General features: G+C 38.1%; 1 protein-coding gene across 2 annotated transcripts in view; it reads right to left on the minus strand.

Annotated features, from left to right (window-relative positions):
* The window catches only part of NARS2 (asparaginyl-tRNA synthetase 2, mitochondrial), a 111,405-nt gene that overhangs the window by 90,927 nt on the left and 8,403 nt on the right, over window positions 1-12,075 (minus strand). For both annotated transcript variants that reach the window (XM_023755917.1, XM_006091069.3), the window contains exon 5: window positions 7,127-7,207. Coding sequence is in view for 1 of the 2 variants with exons in the window: in XM_006091069.3 (XP_006091131.1) it covers window positions 7,127-7,207 (81 nt within the window). In the remaining variant the exon portion in view is untranslated. The remainder of the gene's footprint in view (window positions 1-7,126; window positions 7,208-12,075) is intronic.

Consider the following 12,075-nt stretch of genomic DNA (forward strand, 5'->3'; position numbering starts at 1 on the left):
GGACAACTGTAGTGTGGGACCTTGCCCCACAGTACCTTTTCTCACCTAGCATGAGGTTTGGACCCCCTGACCTTTCCTCCCTAGAGATAACATCAGTTGTATTTCAGCTCCAGGCCCAGAAAAGCAGCACAACCAGACCAGCAAGGCAAGGCTGACCTCAGGACCAGCTGCACTGAATAATGACCCCACCCTGGTGCTGGCCAATCAATCAGTGGAGACCTAGACCCTGAAAGGACACACCTGGAAATCTGCTGAATATTCTATGGAGATCTTCTCCTGGGACCTCCCCTAAAATCTCCACCCTTAAAACCCTTAGGACAGTGGTTCTCAACCTTGGCGGCACGTTAGAATCACCTGGGAATCTTTTTAAAATCCTGATTTCTGGGCCTCGCTCTCCGGAAATTCTGTTTCTTTGTTACTAATGTTGTGGCCCCATCCCATAACAAAGAAACAGAATTTCCAGAGGATGAGGCCCAGAAATCAGGATTTTAAAAAAAGATTCCCAGGTGATTCTAATGTGCAGCCAAGGTTGAGAACCACTGCCTTAGGATGAAGGAGCTAGTGAATTGTACACTTAAAAATGGGTAAAATGGTAAATTTTATGATATATACACACGTACACATATATACATATATGTAACCAAAATAATTAAAAATGCAAACCAACCTAGGGCCAAACTTCAGAACACAGTATGAGATTCAGTATAAAACTCTAGGTATGACATTCTCCACAGTCTAAGATTCAGATATAAAATTGCACATGTCTCCTTGCAGTCTATTAAACAGCCTTACACCTTCAGTTCCTTCTTCACTTTATAAAGCACTTCAGTGTATGTATAAATTCTAGACTTGAGTAGTGTTCCTGTTAGATGAAGTACTTCACTTAGATTTTTCTCAGTCTAATTGAATTTCATAATGTGTAACCATTTACCTATCACATGCTGGCAAAGAAGAATTGTAATTAAAAACTTAAATGTGAATAACACATTTACATATATATTGTAAATGTTCAAAAGCAAAAGACAAAAAGCAAACCCACAGTTGGCTCAGTTGGTTGGAGAGGCATCCAATACACCAAAAGGTGGCAAGCTTGATTCCTGGTCAGGGCACACACCCAAGTTTTGGGTTGGATTCCTGGTTGGGGTGTGTACAGGAGGCAACTGATCAATGCGATGTTCTTTCTTTTTCTCTCTCTCTCTCACCCCCCTTTCCTCTTTCTAAAATCAGTTAAAAAAGAAGAAAAGAAAACCCACAATAAGATAACACTTCACACACTCTGATACGGGGCAATAAAAATGTGGCAATGAAAATGTGGCAATGATGTAGAGCAGCGGTTCTCAACCTGTGGGTCGCGACCCCTTTGTCGGTCGAACGACTCTTTCACAGGGGCCGCCTAAGACCATCCTGCATATCAGATATTTAAGTTACGATTCATAACAGTAGCAACATTACAGTTATGAAGTAGCAACAAAAATAATTTTATGGTTGGGTCACAACATGAGGAACTGTATTTAAAGGGCCAGAAGGTTGAGAACCACTTATGTAGAGGAACATGGCTGATGGGAATGTAGAATGGTGAAGTCACTTTGAAAAATGGTTTGGCAGTTTCTCAAAACAGAGTTACCATATGACCCAGCAATTCCACCCAAGAGAAATGAAATCATCCAAATGTTTTCACAAATGTTCATAGTAGCATTACTCATCATAGCCCAAAGGTGGAAACAATCCAAATATACATCATCTGCTAAATGGATAAACAAATGTTGTATATCTATACAATAGAATACCAATTGAATATAAAAAGTAATGAAGTACTGATATATGCTACAGCATGGATGAACCTCAAAAACTTTATGCTAACTGAAAGAAGCCAGACACAAAAGACCATATGTTCATATGTTGTATGACCCCATTTATATAAAATGCTCCAGAAAAGGCAAATCTATGGAGTAGTTTTAGGTGACCTACAGCTGGGAGTGCATATGGGAAGGAACTTCTAATGGGTACCAGGTTTCATTTGGGGGTGATGAAAACGCTCTTTAATTAGATATGATTCCTGCACAACCCTATGAATATACTAGAATCCATGGAAATGTATACCTACATGATCCATCTCCCATTCTTATAGCTACCCACCAATATGAACCTTCCAATCCATCCATCCAGATTCCAATGAAAACCTGCTACTTCACACTCAAGAGGCTGCTCACATTGTTCCCCACCTGGAATACTCTTCCTAGGGTACAGCCAAGTCACAAAATCGTTTTGAAGATTTTTCTAACCAAGTCAATCCTCACTATTATAATTTTCCTCTAGATTCCATATCACTTACAACTCGCAACACTGTAACCTCAAATATAGACATAAGGCAGTTTGACCTATTTCCCATCAATCTCTAATTCTTCCTTTAGTCTCTTTTATCTTCTCAGAGACAAACTAGTTACTCCAGTATCGTAAAGACCAAACATAACTGTGGGGACTCGGGGCCTTAAACAAAGAGGAAAACGTGTACATCAAGGCATATTGTAAGATAAGTAACATTGAGAGTGAATGAAAAGCATGCTCCTGCCTCCGTCGACCCTGCCAACCCTCCACCTTTACAGGACAGAACCTCAGTCACATCTTCATATCCCTCGTAACACTGAGCACAGCATCTTGAACACAGATGATACCAAACGTCTGCTGAATAACAAATGAATGTCTTGAATGGAACTTTCTACATATGTATTCAGTAGTCCCCAACCCTTAACAAATATCCAAAGTCTTAAAGCAGGAAACAGACATGAGGAAAAAGAAAACTAAAATAATGAGACACGCATTCACTTATCAGCAGTGTTTCAGAAGTGCATGTTCTTACTGTGCATTTCAAGGTGGCTTCTTACTGTTGCCATCAAACCTGACACCTCAGTGTTGTCAGAGCAAAAAAAGAGCACTATTAAGAGAAGCTAAATTTTAAATATGAAACTTTCCCTCCTAACAGTGGGGTGCCAAGATTCAAACTCCTTTGATGCCACATGCAGTGAGGAGAAAATTAACATAATGAAGCTTGGAAGGACAGAGGTCTGTGAGTGGAAATAAGAAGCACTGCTTTCAAAGGATAGGGGAGCAGAAGACAAGTCTTAGAGCTGAACTTCTGAAAACAACAAAGACAGCAGGTCATAGCAAAAAGCTACACATCCCTGAAACCTGATTAGATCCTGACTGCAGGAGTCTAGGATCAATGAATTCAGGAGCATCTTCAGGTACTCTGAATAGGCAAGTCTAATTCCATCACAAAATTACTTAACCTGGCCCTGAAATACTATGAATATAGAACAGTTGTTTAGCTTCAGAAATATATATACTTTCTCCTTCCTATGTATTTACCTTAACTGATAACTTACCTTGTGTTGTTTAGAGGCCAAAATACACATACTGTAATTAATTACTCAGTCTTGTTTATGGTAGCAAAGCAGTTACTTCCAAATTTATCACTTTTTTAATTAGTTACAGATTTTTTTATTTGTTTAATTTGGATCTCTTTAATAATTCCCTTCTTATTGGTAAAAACAAAACGACAACAACAAAAAAACCCTTTAAATTATACCTTCCATTCACTGTCACTTACTTTTTAATATTTAGTGGTTTAGGGATTATAAAAGATATTTAAGGTAAATGATTCTTCTTCACTTCAATATTCAGAACAAGGTGCAATATCCAGTTAAATTGCAAACAGAAAACTAATAACACAAACACCTAGAAAAAATGTATTTTTATAATTTATATATACATTCTCTCAGTATCCGCAAGGGATTGGTTCCAGGACCCCCAGCTGATACCAAAATCTACAGATGCTCAATTAAGTCCTTTATATAAAACTAGAGGCCTGGTGCACGAAATTCATGCACTGGTGTGTGTGTGTGTGTGTGTGTGTGTGTGTGTGTGTGTGGCTCCCTCAGCCCAGCCTGCACCCTCTCACAGTCCGGGACCCCTCACTCTTTACTGCCCGCCTGCTCGCTGCTCCTTACAGCTTGGCTCACTGCTCCTTAGCGCTCTTTAGCGCTGCCGCTCCTTGTGCTCATCAATCATGAGCCGGCTTCTGGCTGAGTGGCGCTCCCCCTGTGGGAGCGCACTGACCACCAGGGGGCAGCTCCTGCGTTGAGCATCTGCCCCCTGGTGGTCAGTGCGCATCATAGTGACTGGTCATTCTGCCGGTCATTCCACTGTTCGGTCGATTTGTATATTAGGGTTTTATTATATAGGATGGTGTAGCCCTAGCCGGTTTGGCTCAGTGGATAGAGCATAGGCGTGTGGACTGAATAGTCCCAGGTTTGATTCCAGCCAAGGGCACATGACCAGGTTGCAGGCTTGATCCCCAGTAGGAGGTGTGCAAGAGGCAGCCTATCAATGATTCTCTCTCATCATTGATGTTTCTATCTCTCTCTCTCTCCCTCCTTTCCTCTCTGAAATCAATATAAATATATTTTTTAAAAAATGGTGTAGTATTTGCATATAACCCATGCACATTCTCCCATATACTTTAAACTATTTTTAGATTATGTATAGTATCTAATACAATGTAAATGCTATGTAAATAGTTGTCATGCTATATTGCTTAGGGAATTATGACAAGGAAAATGTCTGTATATATTCAGTACAGATGAAACCATCATAGGCCTAACTACATAATACATAGCAACAACAGAACTTTTTTCCTGAACATTTTCAATCAGTGGTTGGTTGAATCTGTGAATGCAGAACCTGTGGATACAATAGGCTGAATGTATCATTTGCTACCTTCTTTGAACTCATATATACAGATGCTAACACTCACCTTCTTATTCCATATACAAGATTAAACTCAAAACAGATTAAAGTCTACAATTTAACACCTGAAAACAAAAAACTTTTAGAAGAAAACACAGCTGACATTGTTGGTAGCAATACAAATATTTTTGGATATGTCTCCTCAGGCAAGGTAAATGAAAGAAAAAATAAACAAATGAAACTATATCAAATTAAAAAGGTTTTGTACAGCAAAGGAAACCATCAACAAGACAAAAAGACATCCTACTGGATGAGAGAAGATATTCACCAATAATATATCCAATTAGGGGATAATATCCAAAATATATAAGTACAACTTAAGACATACCCACACACACAAAAGAAACAACCCAATAAAAAATGGGCAGAGGACCTGAATAGACATATGAAAAGTTCTCAATATCACTAAATCATCAGAGAAATGCAAATTAAAACAATGAGATATCACCCCACACCTGTCAGAATGTCTATCATCAATAAATCAACAAGCAAGTATAGGTGAGGATGTGGAGAAAAGGGTACCCTTGTGCACTGTTGGTGGGATTGTGAGTTGGTGCAGCCACTATCAAAGTGTATGGAGGCTCCTCAAAAAAAGAAAAAACAGAACTACCATATGATTCAGCAATTCCACTTCTGGATATTTATCTGAAGAAATCCAAATACTAATTTGAAAAGATATATGCTCCCTTATATTCACTGCAGCATCCTATATAATAAAAGGCTAATATGCAAATTGTCCCCTCAAGAGGTCGACTGGCAGACCGGGAGTTCGATCACTCACTATGACATGCGCTGACCACCAGGGGGCGACGTGGAACATGGCGGGACATGACCACCAGGCAGCAGCAGGGTGCTGAGGGAGTGAGGGAAGGAGGAGGCGAGGAGGTGGGAAGGCCGGGAGGCGGGGAACCTAGTCCACCCTGATCACTGGCCAGGCCTAGGGACCCTACCCACGCACGAATTTCATGCACCGGGCCTCTAGTTATTTATAATAGCCAAGATATGAAAGTACCCTAGTGTCCATCGATAGATAATTGGATAAAGAATATGTGGCACATATATACAATGGAATATTACTAAGCAATAAAAAAAAGAATCTTGCCACTTTAATGATATGGATGGACCTATAGGGTATTATGCTAAGAAAAATAAGTCAGAGAAAGATAAATACCATATAATTTCACTTATATGTTGAATCTGAAAAACAAAATAAATGAACAAACAAAACAGAAACAAACTCATGGGTACAGGGAACAAATTGATGGTTGCCAGATGGGAGAGGGGTTGGAGGGCTGATAATAAAGGTAAAGGAATTAAGAAATACAAACTGCCAGTTTTAAAAATGGTCACAGGGATGTAGAGTACAGCAGAGGGACTATAGTCAATAGTATTGTAATAGCTATGTATGGTATCAGATGGGTACTAGACTTACTTCGTATATTATGTAAATGTCTAAGTACTTAGTTGTACACCTGAAACTTAATAGTTAATTTTATATGTCAATTGCAGTTAAAATCCTAAAGAAGAATGAAAACATACTGAACGAGTGAGAGCAGTTATATATGTCTTGTGTGAAAAGAATCTTGACTTCTCAGAGATAAAGAAATCAGTGAGTAAATGAAAGAAATAAAAAAAGCACTACTCATCCACATTCATTTCTTTTTGTCCATTATACTACTGGCCAATGGTTTTAAGCAGGATGGCAGACTGGTAAATGAAAGGGCTTTCAACTGCCCACAAGTAAAAAAAACTGGTAAATTTTAAATGACCTTCACAGGCAGGCTGACAATGCCTGGAACGTATTAGGAGCTCAAAAAACGATTGCTGAATAAAGAATTAAAATAAGAGCCTTTGTGAAGTGTACAGAACATAAATCATTTCTTATGAAAAATGTAGTTTTTAAAGACCTTGAAAAAGAATATATTCACATGTATACTTTCCTATTTTAATTTATCTTTTAAAATATGACTTATATCCTAAAATATTAACTGGGGGTTGCATTTGCACAAAGGATATCTCAGAATTTTTATTAATCTCTTCAAATTTCTTCAGTTCACCAATTCATAGATATATAAGAAAAGCAAATGGAGTACTAGACTAAAAATCTACTTATTTTAGTCACAATGTAAGTAATGAAGCTGGTAGGACAGGAATTAGAGAAGTTTGAATTTCTATCTATGTTTTTTTAAATATTATTATTGACAAATTTTCAGGTTCTGGTCATGGTCTCTCCACATAACTCTTACTAAATGTAAAACAAACCCTCAGATGAAAAATATCAGAGAGCAATATATCCCCCAAGATGGGAAGCACAACTTACTTCAACTTGAAAGAGTTCTCCAGCCCCCTCACAGTCATTGGATGTGATTATTGGAGTATGAATATGCACAAAGCCATTGTCCTGCAAGAAAGAGAAAAGCCACTTTTTTCAGTATATTTGTATTTGAAAAAATTCCAAGAACACAGATCATTATATTATTAAAATAGCATTAAGAGAATGCCATATCAAATTCCTCCCTAACTCCCCAAATAAAACTACTGAAATATCAAGCTGAGTTTTTACTATGAATAGAAGCACAAATAATTTTCAATTAAAAAATGAGTTAGACGTTATCTAGTCCAATTTCCTCATTTCAAAGATAAGGAAATTGAAGTCCAGAAAGGTTTAATGAATTGCCAAGTCACACAGCTAGCCAGTGGCAACCCAGGACTGGAACCTTGGTCTTCAAGGTCTTCCTCTGGTACTATTTCTTCTTCCACTTTTTGAAACTACTGGTAATGATTTCACACACACACTAACCCACTCAAGGTTAATGTATAATAATGTTGCCCACATTGCTAAAGGAATACAAAGTGATCAATGTAAAGTTCAGTTATTTTGCAATGAGATCCTAAATTGTAACAAACCACTGAAAAGGAGAAAAATTAAGGTTGACAAATAGGGACTAAAGAAATGAACAGCAAACAAGGCAGAAATGATTTTTAGGAAGTCTGTCATTAAATTGATGGCACAGAGAGCTGCACAGTGCACTTCCTTTGCCTCAAGGAAGATTCTGAGCAGCAAATCCATCCATTACTGAGGCGCCCAATTGAAATTTTTCCGCTCCAAAGTCTGAGACTATTTCCATTAGCAAACCACAAAAGCTGTTGCTAGTAGGTCTGAAATAACCCAACAACTTCAACGTTAAGCTTCTTTCATTTTTGACTATGGATATAGGCAAAAGGTTACATTCAGCATAAACGGTGCAGGGTGGAGATGGAGGTAACTAAAGGGGACTTAGGCTGCAAAGGCAGAATAGTATGTGTTTCATGGAAAAGTTGTGGTCTTGAAATCAACACAATAAATTCATATAATACACTTCTAACCTCTGCTAAATTTTGCCTATCACTGGTGGAATATAAAATGTCTCAGGGTGTTACCAGAGACCTCCCAAGTTTGCCCCCCTCCTTCATAAAAAGGTTAAAGTATTCTGGCTATCATACAAAGTATGCAGTTAACAACTTCCCTTATGATGCAGACAGATTAAATATTCAAACTCTAAATTAGGAGTTTTAGAAAGTATTCAAATATGTACTTAATCTGGGAGCAACATGCCTAGAGGTGCTACAGGGCACATTATAGAGAACGAATGAAAAATAATCAATAATAACATTACTGCATAAAATTTTTATCTATCAGGAGCCAAGAATTATGGACATGAATCATTTATTCCACACAAATGCAGGCAACTACAAGCATGAGCGCAGTAAACAAAGAAAGGAAATGAAAAATCCAAAGGAAATGAGGGTGGGGAAGAGGGAGGAGAAAATTTAACGGTTAAATATAATCACCAAAGTTAGAACTGGTCAACTGCCACAAGAAACAACACTGTAAATCTTACAAAAATAACTGTATGAGGTTTTTTTTAAAAAATCACTTGAGTACTGGGAATTATTCTTAATACTTAATTAATGCTAAACTTTTCAGAAGGTGTCACCTAACCTTTTAAGGCTTAATGCTGTAGCAAGGCTTATCATATCAAAGTCTATAACATTACCGCCAAAAGCTATAAAGGGTACAAAGGAAGAATAATAAAGCATTGAGAATAAAGTCCAAAAATGAAAAAGCAGATAGGGAAGCAGAAAGATAAAATGGAAAATAAACAGCAAGGAGTGAAGGAGCCTTGTCAGGAGCTGCTCCAACGAGGGTCCAGTGTGAGATACTGACTCTCTCCCACAGCAAAGTGGTACCTAATTGAAGGTATGAAGGCCAGACAGGGAACCAAAAATAAAAGCACACACTTTCATCCAATTTTTCAGATTGCACCCATTACCTCTAAATACCTAAATATTTTCAAAGATACACATTCTAGAACCAACTATTTCATAAGGCACTAAGCATTTGAAAATTACAGGTAATGATTTCACACACACATTGGTGTACTGAGGCCCACAGACACCACTCAATGACTCATGGACTGTATTTTTCTTTCACACCCCCCAAAATAAGTATCCTTATTTATCAGAATGAACAACAACAAAATATGGCAACCAATGCTAGTTACAAGCACACCACTGGCAACTAAAAGTAAAAGTAAAAGGAGAAAAAAAATCCACAGAAAGCAATCACAGGAATTCAAAGACACAGCAGTCAGGTCATTCAACACAGGGGCAAGGAATACTCCACAGGGGTCCTCAAACTATGGCCCGAGGGCCACATGCAAATACAAATATTGTATTTGTTCCCGTTTTGTTTTTTTACTTCAAAATAAGATATGTGCAGTGTGCACAGGAATTTGTTCATAGTTTTTTTGTAAACTATAGTCCGGCCCTCCAACGGTCTGAGGGACAGTGAACTGGCCCCCTGTTTAAAAAGTTTGAGGACCCCTGCTCCACACTGTGGCAGGCTTTGAAAGCACTGCCATTCAGAAGAGGGAAAAATCTGATACTCAAAGGAAGACCCTTGACTCATCAAGAAAGGACAAGCGTTTTCTGGCTCAATTTAGGAAGCCAGGGAAGTATGGAACCCATTGGAGGATAATAACCACTGGTATTTAGAAAAATTGGTGCCTCAAGAGATAATCCTGTTATTTGAGAAACTCAGTTCTTCTAAATAACTCATTCCTTGAGGATTCTAGATAGCCAAGTTTTAGTACATAGCAAATGTGTCAATTTTATGAGAAAACCAAGTTATACACAAAACACTTTTGATACTCAACCCAAAATAAATAACTCTAGATGCTTAAAGTACCCTAATTAAAAGGTACCGCTCAAGTTTATTTTTTCCTATATTTTTAGATTTGAAATTTATTAAGATTTTACATTTTTAAAAAAATATATTTTATTGATTTTTTACAGAGAAGAAGGGAGAGGGATAGAGAGCCAGAAACATCGATGAGAGAGATTGATCAGCTGCCTCCTGCACGCCCCCCAGTGGGGATGTGCCCGCAACCAAGGTACATGCCCTTCACCGGAATCGAACCTGGGACCCCTGAGTCCGCAGGCCGACGCTCTATCCTCTGAGCCAAACCGGTTCGGCAAGATTTTACATTTTAAGCTTTTTGCTTTAACATCTTTTTTGGGAGCCTAAACTAACAACTCACAGAAATAGTACTAAATATTAGAAAACATATAACGATTATTTAATATGACTATCGTTCTCCTGTGATTTCTTTAAACAATTCAATCCTCATTGTCTCACGAACAATGGGTAACATTATAGGAGTCGGTATCAGGATTATATTTTTCAGGTCTTTACAATAAGTACCTACTTTATAGCTATCACCAACAGTGCTAAAATTTCTTTTCAACTACTTAAAGTATCTTTTTTAAATTTTATTTTGCTTATTTTTTTACTTCATATTTTTTCTAGCTTCTTCATTTATTTTTAAATTGTTTACATTTTTGCAAAAGCTTCAATAAAGAGATTATATATAAAGTAGGTAAAGCCCACTTGTCAATGGACTGCCAATACCACCACCTAGTGGCCAAAATCTATAAAACTTTCAGAATTAAAATGGTCCAACTTTACCAGCTGTTAAAGCCATACGAGTGGAAAACATTTTAAAATTTGAACCAATTTTCTGTTCTGTGGTTCAAGCACTACTGAAAAACTATATGGAAGTTGTATAAGAAAGTTTATGAGAATATATGTAAATGCCTCCTTTCAAACTAGAATGGGATGATATTGTATAATGTGATTTATTTTCCTTTATTCAAAAGTACAGTATATGCTTTAAAGTCATGATGCTCTTTAGCTGTTTTTTTTTTTTTTTTTTTAAACCAGAAACCAACTCTGAAGGAGCTTTTTAAAGTGCAAGAACTCTCCTGGCATGCTACAATACGTCAAGGCCTGAATTTGGATACAAGGAAGGGTATGCTATTAAACAACCTCTGCAAATTAGCCAGATCTGAAGAAGTGGCATAAGAAGAGTTCCAAAGTGCATGGAATAACTTAACTTTATTTTCTGGATCACTCCTTGCCTTTTGGGGCCCCTCATTCATAGGGGAAGGGTCCCTTCACCTTAGCAATTTACCAAAGACATTTCACTGTGGCTTTCCCCAGTGGGGGAAATGGCAGAAAGGCAAAACCAAACTAGACAAAATGTCTTTTAAGTCATTAGATCAATCTACTTGATCAACATCAGTAACTCAAAATCTGCGCTAACTATATATATAAAATATGTCTATGACCGGGATGGAGAAACGGGCCAGATTTACTCTCCTACCTGAAAAACCAAAAAAGACAAAAACAAAACAAAAAATCCTACAAGAAAACCACATGAAAGAATGGTTTTCGAGACACTGAATATCAGACAACAAAGGACAGTGATTTCTGAGAGATGGAAACAAGCACAGTGAACCCCACCAGCAGCCCTGCTTACTATCTTGAGGTTTTCCAGGCCATGGCAGGGAGAGGGGGTAATAAAGTGGAGCCCAGCAGACTCCCTGAGAGTCTCAGGAGACAAAAGTGGCTAAAATTCAAGACGGTACCAGAGAGGAGAGAGTTGTGCAGAGAACTCCAGAGATGTGTAGAGGCTCACCTGGAGTATCAGGTACAGGAATGATAAAGCAAATGCTCGAGAGGAAACCATCCAAGGCCAGAGAAAGAACCACCCAAAAAGATGAGAGGAAACAGTGCCTAGTGTTCACGTGTGGCTGAAAACTGTGTCTGAAACCACAAGCCAGATTGGAAAAGCTCGTAATTCCCATGGCATTAGGTAGAGACCCAGAAAAGCTTTGCCTCTGTGGTGGGGAGTAATTAGTCCTAGACTGAGAACTTCTCCAGAC

This window comes from Myotis lucifugus, unplaced genomic scaffold, assembly GCF_000147115.1.
Source record: "Myotis lucifugus unplaced genomic scaffold, Myoluc2.0 scaffold_86, whole genome shotgun sequence".
In the NCBI taxonomy this organism is placed as follows: Eukaryota; Metazoa; Chordata; class Mammalia; order Chiroptera; family Vespertilionidae; genus Myotis; species Myotis lucifugus.